Genomic DNA, 23,491 nt, shown 5'->3' on the forward strand with positions numbered 1-23,491 from the left:
TATATAACACAGCCCACGCACTATATAACACAGCCCACGCACTATATAACAGCCCACGCACTATATAACACAGCCCACGCACTATATAACACAGCCCACGCACTATATAACACAGCCCACGCACTATATAACACAGCCCACGCACTATATAACACAGCCCACGCACTATATAACACAGCCCACGCACTATATAACACAGCCCACGCACTATATAACACAGCCCACGCACTATATAACACAGCCCACGCACTATATAACACAGCCCACGCACTATATAACACAGCCCACGCACTATATAACACAGCCCACGCACTATATAACACAGCCCACGCAGTATATAACACTGCCCACATACTATATAACACAGCCCACGCAGTATATAGCAGCCACGCAGTATATAACACAGGCAACGTAGTATATAGCACAGCCCACACAGCATATCACACAGCCTATGGAGTATATAACACTGCCCATGTAGTATATAGCAGCCACGCGGTGTATAACACAGCCCACGCAGTATTTAGCAGTGTGGGCACCATATCCCTGTTAAAAAAAAAAATAATTAAAATAACAAATAGTTATATACTCACCCCCTGAGATCCAGCGAAGCTGTGCAGAGAAGCGCGGCTACCGCCATCTTCCGTTCCCAGGATGCATTACGAAATTACCCGGATGACTTAGCAGTCTCGCGAGACCGCTAAGTCTTCTGGGTAGTTTCGCAATGCATCTCTGGGAACGGCAGATGGCAGCCGGCGCGAGCGCATCGTCGGACTACGGAAGGTAAGAATAGCAGGTTTTTTGTTTATTATTATTTTTAACATTACATCTGTTTACTATTGATGCTGCATAGGCAGCCTCAATAGTAAAAAGTCCCGCGGCAATGTCGCTGATTGGTCGCGCCGGCTGGGCGCGACCAATGAAGGAAGTGGGATTTAAATCCCGCGGCAATGTCGGCTGGCCGCAACCTATCAGTGAAGTGGGATTTAAAGCCCGCGCCAATGTCACTGATTGGTTGCGCGCACCGGCTGGGCGCGACCAATATGCGAAGCGGGATTTAAATCCCGCGCCAATGTCGCTGATTGGGCGCGCGGTGCATTGCGGTCTCGCGAGATGATGACGTAATGGTCTCATGAGACCGCCACGTCATCATCTCGCGAGACCGCAATGCATGGACCGGTCACCGGAGCGTCGCGAGGAGCGGTAAAGGCCGGTTCTGGATGCGGGGGCCGACGGACGGTGAGTGTATAACGATTTTTTTTTTATTATTATTTTTAACATTAGATCTTTTTACTATTGAGGCTGCATAGGCAGCCTCAATAGTAAAAAGTTGGTCACACAGGGTTAATAGCAGCGTTAAGGGAGTGCGTTACACCGCGGCATAACACGGTGTAATGCAGCCATTAAGCCTGTGTGAGCGCTGACTGGAGGGGAGTATGGAGCGGGCACTGACTGCGGGGAGGAAGGAGTGGCCATTTTTCCGCCGGACTTTGCCCGTCGCTGATTGGTCGTGGCTGTTTTGCCGCGACCAATCAGCGACTTGGATTTCCATGACAGAGGCCGCGACCAATGAATATCCGTGACAGACAGACAGACAGAAGGACAGAAAGACGGAAGTGACCCTTAGACAATTATATAGTAGATGTGCTAACAATATGAACACATTTAAAATGACGTGAATGTCGTCGACACCCTGCCCACCAATGGCCGAAACACCGCCGACTTGCAGCCAGCCAATTAAATTGATGAATAGGCGGAGTTTGTGTCAGGTGGGCGGAGTTACAGGATTTGGAATGAAGTGGTTAAAATAAGCTGTGGAGGCAGATTCTCAGAGAGGCTTATATCTGTACTATAGCTCTTAACAGCTCATTTAAATATTAAGAAAAATGTGGATTTCTCTTGAACAAGACATGGGATTGCACATATTAAGGCAACATTTTATTCAACTTTCCTACATTCCCATATAGACGGCTTAGTTGGGTTGATCCTACCGACAGATTCCCTTTAACCTCCAAACTACTTCACAATACATGTGAGGTTACACAAAAACTACTCTAAAAATCCCCTTTACCTTACTTTTAGGATACATTCCCATGTGCTGCAGAATTTTGTAGCAGAAATGCTGCAGATTTGACTCATATTTCACCCTTTGACAAAAACAGATACTGAAGAGCCTCATCAATTGAAAAATAAACAAAAACCTAAAAAAAGGCCCTATAAAGTGCTAGGGATTATAGCAGGGCCAGAAGATGAGGAGTGGGTGTGCCATTACGCATATTGTAACTAGGGTGCCAACCCCTGCGGTAAGGTGGGGAGAGGTAGATCAGAGAAGAGGGCTAGAGGTAGACAGAAGAGGGCTAGAATCAGCACCGTATTAGCCTTAGGCCTCTTCCTTACCTTATTTCTCTCATATACATGAATATTATTATTTTTAGCCTCCACATTAAAATCATGATCTTAAACTTTATTAAAAGGTTGTTGTTGTTGTTTTTTACTCACATTTCCACCTTTGCATTCTTAAGAAAAAACTTTAAAATCCAAGGCGCCAGTCAGTTTTGAACTGTGGATTTACTCCTAACAAACAAGACCTTTAAAACCTCATTTTAAATGTGTTTTTTTGGTAACATGCAAATATTTGACGCCCAGGAAATCTAGACGGACAAACCCCATTAACCTGCACATATGGGGTTATTCTGCAGGCTAACAGCCTTACTATCGCACTCCGCTCCCTTCCAGGTATTGCCTTCGCCATCACCTTTTCTGGGTAAGGGCCTGTAAACACTAGACTTGATGTACACAGACAGAAATACAATTACTGATACATTACCTGGTAGTGGTATGGGCATGCCAGGAAGGGGAACACGAAATGGGGGTACCATAACAGGAGGAAAAGCTGGAATTGCTGCGGTGGGTTGTGGCAAAGCGTGAGGAATAGTGGGCGGCAATGACTGGGACAGCTGCTGAGAAAGAGTCTGTATTGAAGAGACTGTGGGCATAGAAATGGCAACACTGACTGCAGGTGTGGTTGTCACAGAAATACTGTGAGTTTGTTGTTCAGGAGCAGATGAACCTAAATGGAAGAAAAAACAGTATACATTTACTAAGAACTAGCTATAGATCATATGCTGAACAAACTCTAATGGGTTTTTTAAAGGAAGACTAAGTCCATTCATAATTCCCCACAAATTTTTCCTCTGCACCCTCCTCCTCCTCTTCTTACATCCCGTCTCTTATCACAAAAATAATAGAGAACCTTATAAGAATTATTCTAGATCCAACATGTGGCAGTGGAAAAAAGTCCTCTGAAATCATACTTACTAGGCACAACTTGTGACAGAGAAGGGGATGTGCTAGTGCTTGTTGTAGAAGACTGACTAGATGAAGCTGCAGATGAAGAGACCATTAATGCTGGACTGCTTGTAGTTGGAGAGGCACCCGAGACAGCCTGGGCATGAGTGACCTGTGCCTGCACTTGGCCTGGTCCCTGAACTTGCGCTGCTTGCCCCGGAACCACTTGTGCCTGGACTACTTGAGCTTGAGACTGCACTTGAGCTTGAGTCTGGACTGGAGCTGCCATAAGTGGAGTCAGCTCAGATTGCTGGATAACTTTTACACCATCGGGCTTACTCCATGCAGATTCACGGGTACGAGCATTGTAGAAATAAGCCTAAAGAAACATGAATAGATGAAAATGCTTACGGAGACTTTTATATTGATGATCTATGCCAATTTTCAGCAGGCTCACCAATTAACTGAATAAATTCATCAGCAAAGCACAGATCCACACTTTTAGTAGAGGTTGTGTCTGGTCCAGCAGCTCAGTCACATTTACTTTGAGACAGCCGTAGTATCAGGCACAGCTGACTTATGTAGCTGTGCCTAGTGAACACCAAATGGGAGTATGGTTCACGAGAGCACATTGCATCCTTCTATCAGCTAACTGATTGGTGACCAGTGACTCGGACCCTCACCATTATAAGGATCCCCTTAAAACATGCACATATGCCTTGTGTTATAATAAAAGTAGTAAGAAACAAAATTGTACTGTACACTGAACTTAAAGGGATTATCCGGGAAGACAAAAATGTATTCATAGCGACGTCATTTCAAAAACTAGACAGCTCACAGACAGAGTATTTTCAATTGTCACAGTATTCAGAGCTACTCAGTGACAGATGTAGAGGCTGAATGTACCCCCCACCTTTCTTTCGAGATGCTACATCACAGATAAGGGGGCATGGCTTGCTACCGCCTTGCTCATTGCTTGCTATGCAAGCCAGATCACTGATCAAGCCCGATATCCTGTGTGACAAGCCTGGGTGACCTGTCCTGTGACCTATGCTGTCTTAATCACAGCTTAGGCTACTTTCACACTAGCATTGTTTTGCATATGTCGCAATGCGTCGTTTAGGAGAAAAAAATGCATCCTGCAAACTTGTCTGCAAGATGTGTTTTTTCCCCATAGATTTACATTAGCGACGCATTGCGACGTATGCACACACGTCGCTACCGTCGTGCGACAGTTGTGTCGTGTTTTGGCGGACCGTCGGCACAAAAAAAGTTACATGAAACTTTTTTTGCGCGTCGTGGCCGCCATTTTCGGCCGTGCATGCGCGGCCGAAACTCCGCCCCCGCCTCCCCGTACCTTACAATGGGGCAGCGGAAGCGTTGTAAAACTGCTTCCGCTGCCCACGTCGGGCATCACTTTCACAACGCGTGTCGGCACGTCGGGCCGACGCTAGTGTGAAAGCAGCCTTAGCTGTCTAAGGCTACGTTCACATTTGCGTTGTGCGCCGCAGCGTCACCGCATGCGTCATGCGCCCCTATATTTAACATGGGGGCGCATGGACATGCGTTGCGTTGTGGGAAGCATGCGTCCTTTTTGGCGCAAGCGTCATGGCGCAGAGGACGCAGCATGATGCATTTTTTTTGCATTCAAAAATAGAACGCATGCGTCGCAAAACGCAGCGTTGTGCATGCGTTGTTCCTGCGTTGTGCTTGGCGTCGCCGACGCTGCGGCGCACAACGCAAATGTGAACGTAGCCTAAGTCATGGCTTCCCTCCACGCTCTGAAAGAACGCAGATGAGGAGTGCAGCTGCAGGAAATTGAGGATTGAAAATACCATGTATGCAAGCCACTGTCTGTAATGTTATGTCGATAGCAATACATTTTACCTCTCCGCAGAACCGCTTTAAAGTGACAGTATATATACTATATTTTTCTTAAAGGGAATCTGTCAGCAGGTTTTTGCCACCTCATCTGAGAACAGCCTGATATAGGCAAAGAGACACTGAATCCAACGATGTATCACTTAGATTACTGGGTGCAGCCGTTCAGACACAGAGTGTTTCGATTTAGTAATGCAGCAGGGCTGAGAAAGCTAACTCTGCCCACTCCAGGCTCTGTATATACAATGTCTATAGACAGTGAGGTGCCTATCACAGGACGGGGCCTGTTGGACTAGCATCAGGGGCTGTTATGCCCCAGCAATGACAAGTTCCTGCTGCAAAAACAATCATTACAAGCAAATAAAACCACAGACATCACTGAAATCTGCGCTTTAACCCCTACCTCATGCTGTCTTCAGATTACATAGCAAAAGCCTGCTGACAGATTCCTGTAAGTACCCACAGTGTGTTTTATTTTAAAGGGGGATTTCACGACAAAGTTATCCCTTATACATGGGGTAGCAGATATTTCACTAACTGCTGGTGGTATAACAGATGGGACCTTCAGTGATCCCAAAACTGGATTCTACAGAGTCCCAGGCATCAGACCCCAATGATTAGTAAGGTATCCCAGAGATAGAAGGGTTTTCTTGAGATTGAAAGCTATTTACTCAGTCAAGGAGCGGGTTCAGGAGCTTAAATTTCTGCCATCTGCGTCCAACAGCAGAGGTCAGAACTATGCTCCACCTACTGCTTTATCCACTTAGATACTAATGTCAGTCTCTGACAGGAGCATTTAAATGGCAAAAGCCCCCATTGTTACCATCTACCACAGGAGATAGTAATTCCCCATTATATATCAATATACTGTAGTGTGCAGCACATAGTATAAGTGATCAGAATCGTAGGTTTAAACTTCCCTCAGGGGACTAAAAAAAGTAAAAAATTATATTAAAAAAAGGCAATTTAAATAACCCCCTTTTAATCCTTATTAAACATGTAAAAAAAATAAAAATACAATAAGAAGCAATGAAAATGTTGCATCTACCCCCAAATGCCATCAGCTTGCCATACAGAATAAGAACTGTACAGATCTTTGAAAATGGTGACACAAACCATTTTTGTTTCCACCACTTAACGTGTGGGTGTTAAGATAGACATATGTTCCAATTTTCTCACCTAATACTAAGGCAAGAATTGTGTCATGTAACAGTAATGTAATTTGAATTTAGAAATTACTCTTACAGGAGAAAGTGAATCATGGTGCTTCCCTCACAGGGGAAATAATTGTTATAAGGGGTCCACTAACCTTTCCATCTGGAGTCTTGTTCTCCACCCAGATCTCCTCATTTGGAGGCAAAGTTGGTGCTTGTGTTGGAGCATTGTTTGGACTGGGATTAGCGATGGTGGCAGGTGAAGACACCGGTGGCATGCCAGGTGGAAAAAGCATTCCAGGAGGTGGCATACTTCCAATATGTGGGGGCATAAAGGGAGGTCGCTGAGTAAAGGAGGAGAAAAAAAATAATAGGTATTTATTTTCAATGCAACAAGATAAATGCTCAGTGGTTCTGACAACTTCTATTTAACTCTAGCGCTGAGTGTATGGGAACATCAATGGCAACACTGATCTGAACGTTTTCTAACATTCTCTACAGAGGATATACGCTTGTGTTAATTTGTTTCAATGCCCACTGTGAACAGACACTGATGTGGGAGAACTCACGGTGCATGACCCTAACTGTATAACCACAACAGATAATAAAATGGAAATTCAGTCTTAAAAATGTTATGCCATCATCCTGAAGTGCAGCAGCACTTGTACTGTTATTACCTGAAGATGTGGAGGACCCATCGGAGGAGGAATACCACTTGGTGGTGGGATTGGTGGCATATTTGGATCGAAAGGAGGTCTTCCAAACGGGGGGCGTGGAGGCGGTGGAGGCCCTCGCATCATGCCAAAAGGAGGTGGAGGGCGTAAAAGAGGAGGAGGGCCCCTCAAAACAGCAGCAGGCGGCGGTGTGGGGCCACGAAATCGCAACGCAGGCTGTTGCTGCACCATTCTGAAAAAGTATTAAGGTAAACAAAGATTATAAATTTATCATCAAAAGTTCCACGTTCAAAACCTACCAAATATACACACAGACATTTTTAAGAAGGTCCCAAGTTATTGATTTCTTTTGTAACCCCGAGGTCCTGCTGGGCAGACAAACATTTAGTTCACAGTCCATTGTGCCGCTGGTCAGTCCACATGCCAGTGTAAACTATAAGTAGCAAAAATATAGATATAATCATTTGGCTCCTACATTTTTAAATTTAGAAGCCAAAGTTATCCCAATGTTTTTTTCTACCGTATATACTCGAGTATAAGCCAACCCGAATATAAACCGAGACCACTAATCTTGCCACAAAAGGATATTCTTTCTGTGTTTACTTAGTGTCCTCCTAGTGGCAGCAGCATAACACCCATGGTCCTGTGTCCCCCAATGAGGCGTAGGAGAAAAACTGGGAAAACTTAATGACTCGAGTATAAGCCTAGGGTGGAAAATGCAGCAGCTACAGGTAAATGTTAAAAATAAAAATTGATACCAATAAAAGTAAAATTAATTGAGACATCAGTAGGTTATGTGTTTTTTGAATATCCATATTGAATTAGGAGCCCCATATAATGCTCCATACAGTTCATGATGGGCCCCATAAGATGCTCCATACAAAATACGCCCCATATAATGCTCCATAAAATTTATGATGGGCCCCATAAGATGCTCCATATTAAAATATGCCCCATATAATGCTGCACAAATGCTGATTATGGCCCCATAAGATGCTCCATAGACACATTTGCCCCATATAATGCTGCACAAATGCTGATTATGGCCCCATAAGATGCTCCATAGAGATATTTGCCCCCATATAATGCTGCACATGGCCCCATAAGATGCTCCATAGAAATATTTGCCCCGTATAATGCTGCACAAATGCTGATTATGGCCCCATAAGATGCTCCATAGACTATTATGCCCAATACGCTGTTGCTGCGATTAAAAAGAAAAAAATTACATACTCACCTCTCGTCGCTCAGGCCCCCAGCACTTGCTATAGTCACCTGTCCGCGTTCCACAGCTGGGCGCTGCTGTGTCTTCCGCGTCCTCGGCACTGACGCCCAGGCAGAGGACGGCGCGCACACTAATCGCGTCATCTGACCTGCGCGTCACTGCAGAGGACGCGGAAGACGGAGCGGCGCCGACAGTGGAACGAGGGACAGGTGAATATCGCGCACTGCTCCAGTCATACTCACCTGCTCCTGGTGCGGTCCCTGCACGTCCCTGGTTCTCCGGGCGCTGACAGCTTCTTCCTGTATTGAGCGGTCACATGGTACCATTCATTACAGTAATGAATATGCGGCTCCACCCCTATGGGAGTGGAGTGGGGTCCATATTCATTATTGTAATGAGCGGTACCATGTGACCGCTCAATACAGGAAGAAGCTGTCAGCGCCCGGAGAACCAGGGACGTGCAGGGACCGCGCCAGGAGCAGTTGAGTATTATTAGACAGCTGCCACTCCCCCTCCCGTGCTAACCCCTGGGAATGACTTGAGTATAAGCCGAGAAGGGTAATTTCAAACTAAAAAAATGGGCTGAAATTCTCGGCTTATACTCGAGTATATAAGGTAACTTGAAGCCCTGTGTATATACAGAAAGAATATCAAATTAATAATGGGGAATGTCATTGTGCTCACTGCCAAGGGGGCTTCTAGTCAGCTTCTGATTATACCTTGTGATGAGTGAGGGTGCTTGGATAGTGTTTTCAGCGTGCTCGAATACCTATAGTATTGAATCCCTTGTCTCCTGTAATGAAACAAAAATAAAAAACAACAACATTCCTCACTTGTCCGTCGTTCTGCCCCACGCCGTAATCCATGTCAGGGGGATAAATAGTTTTCAGCCTGGACGGTGCCAAGATGCAACAGTCCAGGCTGCGAACCACCGTGATCTGCGGTGATCTCACTGAGCTGAACTGCGATGAATTCAGTGACTTTTTCCCGCAGTGCTGAGGTCAACAAAATTCAGCCCGGCTGGGAACGCAGCCTCACTGACCGGTGGCAACCTCGATGATGTCACTACTGGTCACTGATGCTGCGCCCACAGCAGCTCATTCACCAGTGTTTCTCAGACTGGACGGTCGCATCTTGGCACTGTCCAGTTTGGAAACTATTTATCCTCCAGACATGGATTTCGGCATGGGATTTTGTTGCTTTTTTATTTTTGGTTTTATTAGAGGAGACGAAGGATTCAATGGAATGGGCATTATACTCACCTGTTTGTTATTTTTAAATAAAAATGGAAAAGTGAGTTTTATTTCAAATACAGGACTTTATTCTGTCTGTGCATTTAATAAGCATATAACTATAGGCTTAGTAATGGATAGGTGTCATATAGACATCTCTCCATTAGTAATCAATGGGCTTGATGTCACCTGACAATACAAAGGTGACATCAATCCCACAAATATGAAACCCACTTGCCACCGCTACAGGGAAAATGGGAAGAGCCGGGAAAAGCGCAAGAATTGGAGCATCTAATAGTTGTGTCTTTTCTGGGCGGCTGTGGGCTGCCATTTTTAGGCTGGGGGAGTCAATATTCATGGCCCCTTACCAGCGTGAGAATACCAGCCCCCAGCTGTCAGGTTCAACAAAGCTGGTTGTCATAAATGAGGGGGACCGAAAGCAATTTTAAAAAATGATTTATTTAATTAAAAAAAAACAAAAAAAAAAACAGTGAGGACTAGTGTTGAGTGATACCGTCCGATACTTGAAAGTATCGGTATCGGATAGTATCGGCCGATACCCGAAAAATATCGGATATCGCCGATACCCGATACCAATGCATTTCAATGGGACGCAAAGTATCGGAATGGTTCCCAGGGTCTGGAGGAGAGGAAACTCTCCTTCAGGCCCTGGGCTCCATATTCATGTGTAAAATAAAGAATTAAAATAAAAAATATGGATATACTCACCTCTCCGGTGGCCCCTGGATCTTACCGCTGTAACCGGGAGCCTCCGTTCCTAAGAATGAGCGCGTGAAGGGCCTTCGATGACGTCGCGGCTTCTGATTGGTCATGTGACCGCTCACGTGACCAATCAGGAGCCGCGACGTCATCGAAGGTCCTTCACGGGCTCATTCTTAGGAACGGAGGCTCCCGGTTACAGCGGTAAGGTCCAGGGGCCGCCGGAGAGGTGAGTATATCCATATTTTTTATTTTAATTCTTTAGTTTACACATGAATATGGTTCCGATACCGATTCCAGATACCACAAAAGCATCGGAACTCGGTATCGGAATTCCGATACCGCAAGTATCGGCCGATACCCGATACTTGAGGTATCGGAATGCTCAACACTAGTGAGGACTCCTCTATTGTTGATAACCAGCCTTGCTAACACTGATGGTTGAGGGTTGCAGACCCCAGATGTGAGTTTTCCCTTGCTGGTTATAGAAAATACAGCGGAACCAACGCCGTTTTTTTTATTTTTTTTATTTATAGCGCAGGTGGAGGGTGATGAATACTTCCATCAGCCGCCGCCTGCTGTCTCTGTTATCAGTTGAATATAACTCATCACTCTCTCCTGTTCGCCGGAAGAGAAGGGGAGAATGATGAGAGCCATCTTCAGCATCCGGTGCCGGGTAACAACACTAACTGTACCGATGCTCCTCAGGCACCGATGCGTGTGGTGCTGATGCTGCACTCGGTTGCCACATATGTGCCGCAAGTATTACACACACAGACAGACATCTCCGATACCGTTTTTTTCCGTTACTGGGAAAAAAAGGATGTGTGAAACCGGCCTAACTGGGCGAGCCGGCTGTCAAACATGGCGCCAGCAGTACTGCCCTGTTAGCAGAGCAGCTTGGAAGATGAATTGCTTCTCTGATGACTGAGAGCAGCTGAATTGCTGACAGGAGTCGATGGAGAACGTCGTCGGGCACTGCACGCAGGCAGTTCGTAACTACCTGCCTGTTAGTGCTTAGGCACATTTTTTTCCCCAAAGTCCAGATATCTTCGTTAAGAAGTGTTCGACTTCAAAACGTGTTGACAAATAAACCGCATATAACCTTCGGGTCTTTGACTCCCTCTGTCAACATTCTCCCTGTCCAGGCAGCACAGGAATTAACCCAAATGGTTCCACCCTTAATTGTTCTTCATCCTTTGGGTCTGCAGCAGCCTGTGCTATAGGTGCATTAAGTGGTTGTGCTTACACAACCCAGCCCAGTGAGCAAATCTCCCTTTCCACCCGGAAAAAACCCTGCTTACAATATTGTCATTCAGTTTACATACCCATGTGCATAAATAAACGCACTTACACAGCTTGGCATGAAATCGGAATGTTCTGCAACCCTTAATGCTCTAGGGGACACATATCATCAAGATCCCCTGTTAGCAGCTCCCTTTGCAATTGCCTACAAATAACATCGCCGCTATGCTCAATGGGATACAAGTCTAGTCGTGCTGCCAACCATGGCATCAGGTTTGGGCCACACAGGCGGCTCACAGTGTAAAGAGCAACATGGCTCTTGGGACTTTTTTTTTTGAGAAATAGTCTTACCACTTTGTCCACGAATTACCCATTCTGCACTACGAAAGACATCACATACCAAGCCGAAGGTATCAAACATGGTCTACACCAACTTGGAAGGCATTTCCCCAACATTGGGCTACAAGCCAAAAGTTCAGCTGCAGTTCCTTTGACCTCACTCCATTGCTCTCAAAAGGCTATAATGGTGCAGAGCAAAAGGGCAACGGAGGCTTGAATGGAGGTCAGCCTGTTCCAGCAAACAGTCCCACTTTTATCTTGGATACAATCATAGCCAGAGATTAGTGTGGAGACAATGGCATGAAGAGGCCTTCCAAAGGTAGGTAACATCACACCGGTCCTACTACCGGGATTATGATATGGGATGGTGTAATGTACGGTAGTATATTAAACCATCCCATATCGTAATCCCTAGAGGGGTAGAGCTGGACCCCTTTAGTCTTCATTCCCGGTACTCTAACAGCTAAGCGTTACATTAATTTGGTCATAGAACCAATGTCTCGGCCATTTTTTCCCAACACCAGGCCGCATTTTACTCATGCTACTATGACTAGTCTGTGTTGCCTTAAAGGGACTGTCCACTACTAGGAAAACCCCTTCTCATTCCCCACGCTTGGCCCCCGACAAAATAAAAAAGCTATACTCCCCACCCGTGCCGACTGCAGTGTAGGCACTCGCGGTCCCCAGTTGTATGACACGAGGTGCCCGGTGCTCAGTCAGCCTGGCGACACTGTCCCCGCCTTCTGTCGAAATGAACATGAAGAGGAAGACCGGACTTTCTCTTCATGCTCAATTTGTCAGAAGGTGGAGAGAGCGCCGCCAGCGCTGATTAGGCGCCGGCCACCATGTGTCATACAACTGCACGGGAGCACCAGGATCATGAGCCTGCGGCAGACACCACAGGAACGGCGCCGGCACAGGTGGCGAGAAGTTTTTATTTTTTTATTTTATTGGGGCCAAGCGTGGGGAATGAGAAGGGTTAGTCCTAGTAGTGGACAACCCCTTTAACGTGCTACCACGGCCTGCAGCATCTCCAGACTTGTCTCCTAGTGAACACTTCTGGAGCGTCATTGGTTGGAGCTTGCAAACAGAGCTGCCAGCAGCGGATCTTGATGATTTGCATGCCCAAATGCATTCAGAAAGGCAGAATATCCCTCAGACAACCATTAATAACCTCACAGATAGCAGCCAAGGAGTGCCTTTCTATTTCTGCACGTAACGCTCATACTTGAAATATAATAAATCTAGAGGTTATGAAAGTGTTCCCATTTTTTAGATCACTAATGTCTGCTCATCCTGTGATTTGCAGAATCCCACAACTTTTCCTACATGTTTTTTCAACTGCAATGTTGTGGAGTGAGATAAAGTGGGTGCGTACACATAGGTATATACACACACATACACACGTCTATGGCACACTGTGTGCGATTGCAATGTACAGACACACAGCCTGGACCACAGACACATGTGCACAACGAGCTACAGGACGGCTATAGTCCTCGCCCCCCACTACGGGCCACACACGAGTGACTCCCCACAGACAGCAGACAAATGTCTCTCACAGGCCGGCCATTTACCTAATGTCGTTATTATAGCGCTCGACATCGGAGTCCCCGCGTTCCGCCATTACAGGAACAACCGACAAGCTCACAGCTGCTCCACCCACATACAGACAAACCACCTGACTGACATACGCCTATTGCCATTGGCTGGCAGACACGTCAATCATTTAAGGTTCCGGGTTAGAAACACAAACAATTTCCGGGAGCGGAAGGAAAGGATCTGCGGTGTGGAACAGAGGCAAGCACAAGTTCTAGCGCCATCTAATGGCGGCGGTGTGGAGCATGCGCAGAAAACATGTTGGTTTTGTAGGCGGGGTTTTTTTTGCACGGTTGTCATTTGAAAGGTGATGTGTGAGGAATGGGGAAGGTGATGTCTGAGGAAAACTGATGTGCCAGGAAAGGCAATGTCTGTGGAAAAGTGATGTGTGAGGAAGGGCGATGGTGTGTGAGGAAAGGTGTGGGTATAAACTTATAGATGTCATTGTAAGGAAGTGTGTCATCCCTAAACCATTTCTGCGGGTATGTAGGGTCTCAGCCCCTGTAGTATCGATTTTAGCGGTTTAGTTGGTATAAAAACATGATTTATTTCATAAGCAATTTAATGCTCTTCAGTGCCCTTGGCTCTGTTCACCGTCACACCCCATTAAATTACATACTAAGCAGGGGCGGACAGACAGCTTGGGGCCCCTGTGCAGGAAATGTGTCTGGGCCCCCATCCCTTTAAGGCGACAAAGCTATATATATATATATATATATATTATATATATATATATATATATATACATACTAAGGGACTGTGCTATACATAAGTGCGTACACTATATACTAAGGGACTGTGCTAGACATAGTGATCGATAATAACGTCTTCCTCCACCTCCCCATCCCTAAATCCATTATAAATCCCCTTTCCTATCATCCCAATCCCCCACACCCCATCCCATGATTGCCCTCTCCCCACCCCCATGATTGCCCTCTTCACCACCTCCATTATTGTTTCTCCCCACCACCCCATTATTGCCCATTCACCACCTCCATCATTTCCTCCTCCCCCACCACCCCTATCATTACCTTCCGCCCCATCACCCTCATCATTGCTCTCTCTGTCAACCCAATCATTGCCTTCTTCCCCATCATTGCCCTCTCCTCCACCTACACACACACAGCACCATTCACCTCTCTGCATACACACACACACCTCTGTACATGGCATCCTGAAGCCCCACCATCGCCGGCAGCTTCCTGTCTCGCACAGCCGCGGCGCTAAATAATGATGCCATTCAGCCACTGCTGTGTGAGACGGGAAGCGTGGGCAAGAAGCAGGACAGATCCATTCCCTGCAGCTCCGCTGCCATTTTCTCCTGCAGGCAGCGGAGCTGCAGGGATTGCTCCCTGCCCGAAGCACATGAGGGCAATCTGGCCAGGGGACTCCCGAAGCCTCGGGGTTGGATAAACTGGCCAGATTGCCGTCAATATTAGCAGCCCTGCCAGCAGGGCTGGTTTTAGGCAAAGTGGGGCCCTAGGCAAAGTTTAAAATTGGGCCCTAAATGCTAACGTATTGCACATCACACAGAATCATTTCTGTTGTATTTACATGCGCTGAGTTCAGGCCGTTAAAAAAGCATGATTGACAATATTGAAGTCGTTCAACGCTTGTTTCCCGGCCTCTTTACACCAAACGAGAAAGAATGATGGGGACAGAACGATCACTAATAGATCACTAACAGATCACCATACAGTATCATGTTATCAGTAGCAAATCTACAGTTTACACAGGCGATGTGCTGCTGAGAACAATGATTTCGGTTCCGGCATAAACAATCACTCGATGAATATGCAGCATTTTGCTTGTTTGGTATAATACACCCCATAGTCCTCTATATATTATAATGTGCACCACATTCCTCCATATTGTAAAATGCACACCCCATAGTCCTCCATATAATATAATATGCACCATAGTCCTCCATATAGTATAATACACTCCTCAGTCCTCCATATAGTATTATACACTTTCCATAGTCCTCCACATAGTATAATACACTCCTCATAGTCATCCATATATTAAAATACACTGCTCAGCCCTCCACATAGTATAATACACTTCTCATAGTGCTCCATATAGTATAATGCACCACCAGTCATCAATGTAGTACAATTCACTTTCCATAGGATAATGCACCACATAGTTCTTCATATAGTATAATGTATTCCCCATAGTCCTTGATACAGTATAATGCAGCCCACATATAGTATAATGCAGCCACCCCATAGAGCATAATGCAACCACCCCACAGAGTATAATGTAACCCCCATAAAATATAATGCAGCCCCCCTCATATAGTATAATGTAGCCCCCTCTTACAGTATGATGCAATCACCCCTCATAGAATATAAATATAATACAGCCCCCATAGAATATAATGTAGCCCCAAATAGAATATAATACAGCCCACCTCCCCATAAAATATAATGTAGCCCCATCAAAGAGTATGATGCAGTCCTCCCTCATAAAATCTAATACAGCCCCCCATAGAATATAATGTACCCTCATAAAATATAATACAGCCCACCCCACAAAATATATAATGTAGTCCCCCATAGAATATAATGCAGCCCCCCATAGTATATAACACAGCCTCCCCCATAGAATATAATGTATCCCCATAGTATATAACACAGCCTACCCCATAGAATATAACTTATAATGTACCACCCATAGTATATAACACAGCCTGCCCCATAGAATATAATATACCCCCAATAGTATATAACACAGCCCACCTAGTATATAACACAGCCACGTAGCATATAACAGCCCATGTAGCATATAACAGCCACGCAGTATATAACAGCCACGTAGCATATAACACAGCCACGTTGCATATAACATAGCCCACATAGTATATGACACAACCACGTAGTATACAGCACAGCCACGTAGTATATAACAGCCACGTAGTATATAGCACAGCCCACGTAGCATATAACACAGCCACGTAGTATATAGCACAACCCGCATAGTATATAACAGCCCATGTAGTACATAGCACAGCCACGTAGTATATAGCACAGCCATGTAGTATATAGCACAGCCACGTAGTTATAACACAGCCCACATAGCATATAGCACAGCCATGTAGAATATAACACATCCTGCATCTCCCCCCCAGAAAATGGCCTCAAAGTCCAGTACTCACTGTTATAGTAAAAAGAAAACACTCCTCTCCTCGTGCCCACGCCACTCCTGTCTCGGCGGCTGCCGCTGCACTGCTTGGCACACTGTGAGTGCGCAATGACGTCATCGCGCACCTGCAGTGTCAGAGGCAGAGCGAGGAATGATGGGAGAAAGCGTCAGCTGACACTCTCTCCTCTATCATTGCATTGAACTGTACCGGCAGCTGCCGGTATAGTTCAATGCGGCGGGGGAGTCGGCACTGGCAGCATGCGGGCTCTCCTGCCTCACAGGGGCCCCATAGCGGCTGCGTGATGTGCCTCTAGTTTAGTGCCCCCGGGGGCCCTAGGCAGCTGCGTGCCCCCAACGCCGGCCACACCTGCAGGGGCCCCCTGGAGCCTCCGGGCCCCGGAGCAGTTGCACCTGTTGAACCGGCGGTATGTCCGCCCATGACACTAAGCATTGTCGTATCTTGTGGCCACGCTCATATAACGTCATTGCTGGCTCCATCCTGTAGTACAATACCTAGCGGTGGCTGCAGGCAGAAGCAAATCATGAGCTCCAACAACGACACTGAGCACAGCTGAAGTATATATGCAAAGATACAGAGCCTCTGACCGCTCGTGAGTTAATCAGCGGCTGTCCACCTCGGCATGGACACTGCATCAGCGGTCATATAGTGTCAGGGGGCCTCCTCACCACTGTCTTCCGTCTGTGGCCGCCACACGTACTGCAGACATGACTCGGCGATGATATTGTGGGAGCGCAGCTGAAAATCAATGCTGCACTGAACCCTTGGCCGTGTGTGTCTGTGGGGTTCATCCTGTGTAAAGGGGGGGGGCGCTCAGGTCCATCATCCTGTGTATAGGGGGACTGTGGTGTCCATCCTGTGTGTTGTAGGGTCCATCCTACAGTGTGTGTTGGGGAATCATACTGTGTGGGGGAGCTGTTGATCATAATAGAAGAGCTGAATAATAGGAACTGTATGATTTACTCTTTTTCATAAATAGCTATAAATTCTATGTTTTTGTCTAGCTACTACAGGTATGAATACAGGTTACAATTAACCGTATCGCAAAACGTATTTCCAGTACAGTGAGTTAGCATGCTTAATTCTGCACAATATTACAGTAAGTGATACAAAATAATAGAAAATAATGAGCAGAATTACGTTTGACCTTCCACAACTGTCATGGTCTGTCATGTGGCCCCTTATGAAAATTAAGTACTCCTCTCATCTCTCAGCGCTTTGATTCTGACACTGTCCCTTTAACCCCTTCATGACTTTGGGATTTTCCATTTTTCTGTGTTCGTTTTTCGCTCCCCTCCATCCCAGAGCCATAACTTTTTTATTTTTCCATCAATATGGCCATGTGAGGGCTTATTTTTTGCGGGACGAGTTGTACTTTTGAACGACATCATTGTTTTTACCATGTCGTGTACTAGTAACCGGGAAACAAATTCCAAGTGCGGTGAAATTGCAAACAAAGTGCAATCCCACACTTGTTTTTTGTTTGGCTTTTTTACTAGGTTCACTAAATGCGAAAACTGACCTGCCACTTTGATTCTCCAGGTCATTACAAGTTCATAGACACCAAACATGTCTAGGTTCTCTTTTATCTAAGTGGTGGAAAAAAAATTCAAACTTTGCTAAAAAAATAAATTGCACCATTTTCCGATACCCGTAGCATCTCCATTTTGCGTGATCTGGGGTCGTTGAGGGCTTATTTTTTGCGTGCCGAGCTGACATTTGTAATTATACAATTTTGGTGCAGATACGTTCTTTTGATCGCCCGTTATTGCATTTTAATGCAATGTCACGGCGACCAAAAAAAAGTAATTCTGGCATTTCAAATTTTTTTCTCGCTACACCCTTTAGTGATCAGAATAATCCTTTAATTTATTGATAGATCGGGCGATTCTGAACGCGGCGATACCAAATATGTGTAGGTTTGATTTTTTTTTTTATTGTTTTATTTTGAATGGGGCGAAAGGGGGGTGATTTAAACTTTTATATTTTTTTAATTTTCACATTTTTTTTTACCTTTTTTTTTTTTTTTTACTTTTGCCATGCTTCAATAGCCTCCATGGGAGGCTAGAAGCTGGCACAACTCGATCGGCTCAGCTACATAGAGGCGATGCTCAGATCGCTCCTATGTAGCTGAATTACAGACTTGCTAGCAAGCCAGCATCAGCAACCATAGAGGTCTTAAGGACACTTCTGGTTACAATGCCGACGCATCGCTGACCCCCGATCATGTGACGAGGGTCGGCGATGCGCTCATTTCCAGCCCGATGGCCGGAAGCGCCGGTTAAATGCCGTTGTCAGCGTTTGACAGCGTCATTTAACTAGTTAATAGCGGCGTGTGGATCGCGATTCCACCCGTCGCTATTGCGGGCACATGTCAGCTGTTCAAAACAGCTGACATGTCCCGGCTTTGATGCGGGCTCACCGCCGGAGCCCGCATCAAAGTGGGGGTTCTGACATTGAACGTACTATCCCATCCAAGGTCAGAAAGGGGTTAATACTTTCCTTTTGAATGTTTCTTTATGAAGGACTGCAGAAGTTGATTTCCTACTCGGCAGTTTCTTAATTGCAAAAATGTAGTTTTGTTTTTACTAGTTAAATAATGAAAAACCTAAGATAAAAACAAAATGAGCAAATACCCTGTAGTAAATAAATAAATAGCAATAGTACATGTAAATAACATGTTACTTCATTAAACCACCACTCTAGCGGTTTTTTATTGCACCGCTAGAATGGTGCTTGAAGGCCAAGTTCACACGTTCAGTATTTGGTCAGTTTTTTTTAACTCAGTGCTTGTAATCCAAAACCAGGAGATGAACAATCAGAGGAAAAGTAGAATAGAAACACGTCACCGCTTCTGTATTTATCACCCACTCCTGGTTTTGGCTTACACATACAGTACATCAGTATGTGGTAAAATACTGACCAAATACTGAGTGTGTGAATGACACCTAAATGTAATTCCCCTGTCCCCTATCTCATACTCACTTGCATTGAGAGCTTGTGATGTACAGGTGCATCTCACAAAATTAGAATATCATCAAAAAGTTAATTTATTTCAGTTCTTCAATACAAAAAGTAAAAATCATATATATAGTCATTACAAACAGAGTGATCTATTTCAAGTGTTTATTTCTGTTAATGTTGGTGTACTCAATACTTGGTCGGGGCTCCTTTTGCATCAATTACTGTCGGCATTGCCAAAAGTACCAATACCTGGTTTAAAAACAACAGTTTCACTGTGGTTGATTGGCCTGCAAACTCACCTAACCTTAACCCTATAGAGAATCTATGGGGTACTGTGAAGGGAAGATGAGAGACACCAGACTAACAATGCAGACGAGCTGAATGCTGCTATCAAAGCAACCTGGGCTTCCATAACACCTCAGCAGTGCCACAGACTGGTCGCCTCCATGCTACGCCGCATTAATGCAAAAGAAGCCCCGACCAAGTATTGAGTGCATTTACTGAACCTACATTTCAGTAGGCCAACATTTAGGATGTTAAAATCATTTTTTCAAGCTGGTGTTATAAAGTATTCCAGTTTACTGAGATAATGACTTTTGGGTTTTCATTGGCTGTAAGCCATAATCATCAACTTTAACAAAAATACACACTTGAAATAGATCACTCTGTTTGTAATGACTGTATATAATGTATGAGCTTCACTTTTTGTTATTGTAGAACTGAAATAAATTAACTTTTTGATGATATTCTAATTGTGTGAGATGCACCTGTAGCTTCTAACTACCAGCCACTCATAAGCTGCGCTCACAAGATGTAGTTGTGGGACCAGAGCGGTGCCGAAAAATGATGAAGACAACGGAGGGTGAATATATGACCGGAAGTATGGGGTGTAAATTTACAGCTGAAAAAAAACGCTAGAGTGATGCTTTAACATTGTTTTGATTACACATAAAAGACATCCCACCACAACAAGGTGTACCCAAACTCTTGTAGTTCACCTCACTATGTATCAGCAGATGTAAAAATAGATAAGGGCAGAGTAGGACATGTGTCCCCACTGTTCCGACACCTGCCTGTATAACACTATACAGTGGGTACGGAAAGTATTCAGACCACTTTAAATTTTTCACTCTTTGTTTCATTGCAGCCATTTGGTAAATTCAAAAAAGTTCATTTTTTTCTCATTAATGTACACTCTGCACCCCGTCTTGACTGAAAAACAACAGAAATGTAGACATTTAGTAAAAAAGAAAAACCGAAATATCACATGGTCATAAGTATTCAGATCCTTTGCTCAGTATTGTGTAGAAGCACCCTTTTGAGCTAATACAGCCATGAGTCTTCTTGGGAATGATGAATCAAGTTTTTCACACCTGGATTTGAGGTTCCTCTGCTATTCTTCCTTGCAGATCCTTTACAGTTCCGTCAGGTTGGATGGTGAATGTTAGTGGACAGCCATTTTCAGGTCTCTCCAGAAATGCTCAATTTTGTTTAGGTCAGGGCTCTGGCTGGGCCAGTTAAGAATGGTCACAAAGTTGGTCTGAAGCCACTCCTTTGTTATTTTAGCTGTGTGCTTAGGGTCATTGTCTTGTTGGAAGGTGAACCTTCGGCTAAGACTGAGGTCCAGAGCACTCTGGCAGAGGTTTTCATCCAGGATCAATTTTGGAACGGTATAAATGCCCCCCCCCCCCAAAAGAAATTCATGAATAGCTGGTTTTTGGTCATTTTGCCTCAAAAAAATCGGAATAAAGAGCGATCAAAAAATGTCACGTGCCCGAAAATGGTACCAATAAAAACGTCAACTCGTCCTGCAAAAAACAAGACCTCACATGACTCTGTGGACCAAAATATGGAAAAATTATAGCTCTCAATGTGGAGACGCAAAAACTATTTTTTGCAATAAAAAGCGTCTTTTAGTGTGTGACGGCTGCCAATCATAAAAATCCGCTAAAAAACCCGCTATAAAAGTAAATCAAACCCTCTTCATTACCCCCTTAGTTATGGAAAAATAATAAAATTTTAAAAAATGTATTTATTTCCATTTTCCCATTAGGGTTAGGGTTGGGGCTAAAGTTAGGGTTGGGGCTAAAGTTAGGGTTAGGGCTGGGGCTAAAGTTAGGGTTGGGGCTAAAGTTAGGGTTAGGGCTACAGTTAGGGTTGGGGCTACAGTTAGGGTTAAGGTTGGGGCTAAAGTTAGGGTTAGTGTTGGGGCTAAAGTTAGGGTTAGGGCTAAAGTTAGAGTTGGGACTAGGGTTAGGGTTGGGGCTAAAGTTAGGGTTGGGGCTAAAGTTAGGGTTAGGGTTGGGGCTAAAGTTAGGGTTGGGGCTAAAGTTAGGGTTAGGGTTGGCCTAAAGTTAGGGTTGGGGCTAAAGTTAGGGTTAGGGTTGGGGCTAAAGTTAGGGTTAGGGTTGGGACTAAAGTTAGGGTTTGGATTACATTTACGTTGGAATTAGGGTTGGGATTAGGGTTAGGGTTATGGTTGGGTTTAGGGTTAGGGGTGTGTTGGAGTTAGGGGTGTGGTTACGGTTGGGAATAGGGTTAAGGGTGTGTTGGGGTTTAGGGGTGTGTTGGGGTTAGGGGTGTGGTTGGGATTAGGGCTAGGGGCATGTTCGGGTTAAGGGTGTGGTTAGGGTTATGGTTAGGATTAGGGTTAAGGGTGTGTTTGTGTTAGGGTTTCAGTTAGAATTCGGGGGTTTCCACTGCTTAGGCACATCAGGGGCTCTCCAAACGCGACATGGTGTCCGATCTCAATTCCAGCTAATTCTGCGTTGACAAAGTAAAACAGTGCTCCTTCCCTTCCGAGCTCTCCCGTGCGCCCAAACAGGGGTTTACCCCAAGATATGGGGTATCAGCGTACTCAGGATAAATTGGACAACAACTTTTGGGGCCAATTTCTCTTGTTACCCTTGGGAAAATACAAAACTGGGGGCTAAAAAATAATTAGTGGAAAAAAAGATTTTTTTCTTTTCACGGTTCTGTGTTATAAACTGCAGTGAAACACTTGGGGGTTCAAAGTTATCACAACACATTTAGATAAGTTCCTTGGGGAGTCTAGTTTTCAATATGGGGTCACTTGTGGGGGGTTTCTACTGTTTAGGTACATCAGGGGCTCTGCAAATGCAATGTGACGCCTGCAGACCAATCCATCTAAGTCTGCATTCCAAACGGCGCTCCTTCCCTTCCGAGCTCTGCCACGCGCCCAAACGGTGGTTCCCCCCCACATATGGAGTATCAGCGTACTCACGACAAATTGGACAACAACTTTTGCGGTCCAATTTCTCCTGTTACCCTTGAGAAAATACAAAACTGGGGGCTAAAAATAATTTTTGTTGAAAAAAAAAGATTTTTTATTTTCACGGCTCTGCGTTATAAACTGTAGTGAAACACTTGGGGGTTCACAGTTCTCAGAACACATCTAGATAAGTTCCTTAGGGGGTCTACTTTCCAAACTGGTGTCACTTGTGGGGGGTTTCAATGTTTTAGGCACATCGGGGGCTCTCCAAACACGACATGGCATCCCATCTCAATTCCAGTCAATTTTGCATTGAAAAGTCAAATGGCGCTCCTTCCCTTCCGAGCTCTGCCATGCGCACAAACAGTTTGTTTACCCCCACATATGAGGTATCGGCGTACTCAGGACAAATTGCACAACAACTTTTGGGGTCCAATTTCTTCTGGTACCCTTGGGAAAATAAAAAATTGGGGGCCAAAATTTCATTTTTGTGATAAAATATGATTTATTATTTTTATGGCTCTACATTATAAACTTCTGTGAAGTACTTGGTGGGTCAAAGTGCTCACCACACATCTAGATAAGTTCCTTAGGGGGTCTACTTTCCAAAATGGTTTCACTTGTGGAGGGTTTCAATGTTTAGGCACATCTGGGGCTCTCCAAACTCAACATGGCGTCCCATCTCAATTCCAGTCAATTTTGCATTGAAAAGTCAAACGGCGCTCCTTCCCTTCCGAGCTCTGCCATGCGCCCAAACAGTGTTTTACCCCCACAT

At 45.0% G+C, this 23,491-nt stretch overlaps 1 protein-coding gene and 1 long non-coding RNA gene across 5 annotated transcripts in view; one reads left to right on the top strand and one right to left on the bottom strand.

Moving 5' to 3' along the window:
- Positions 1-13,479, bottom strand: part of TCERG1 (transcription elongation regulator 1) — a 101,603-nt gene extending 88,124 nt beyond the window's left edge. For all 4 annotated transcript variants that reach the window (XM_077265829.1, XM_077265827.1, XM_077265828.1 and 1 more), the window contains exons 1-5: positions 13,333-13,479; positions 6,998-7,226; positions 6,476-6,664; positions 3,316-3,664; positions 2,825-3,067 (exon numbers count right to left, since the gene is read on the bottom strand). In XM_077265829.1, the coding sequence (XP_077121944.1) occupies positions 2,825-3,067; positions 3,316-3,664; positions 6,476-6,664; positions 6,998-7,226; positions 13,333-13,382 (1,060 nt within the window). In that variant the 5' untranslated portion in view covers positions 13,383-13,479. The remainder of the gene's footprint in view (positions 1-2,824; positions 3,068-3,315; positions 3,665-6,475; positions 6,665-6,997; positions 7,227-13,332) is intronic.
- Positions 13,480-13,672: 193 nt separating this feature from the next.
- Positions 13,673-23,491, top strand: part of LOC143773809 (uncharacterized) — a 77,771-nt gene continuing 67,952 nt past the window's right edge. The window contains exon 1 of the long non-coding RNA XR_013215375.1: positions 13,673-13,772. This is a non-coding gene — a long non-coding RNA (uncharacterized LOC143773809). The remainder of the gene's footprint in view (positions 13,773-23,491) is intronic.

The sequence above is a fragment of the Ranitomeya variabilis genome, chromosome 5 (genome assembly GCF_051348905.1).
Source record: "Ranitomeya variabilis isolate aRanVar5 chromosome 5, aRanVar5.hap1, whole genome shotgun sequence".
NCBI classification, from domain to species: Eukaryota; Metazoa; Chordata; class Amphibia; order Anura; family Dendrobatidae; genus Ranitomeya; species Ranitomeya variabilis.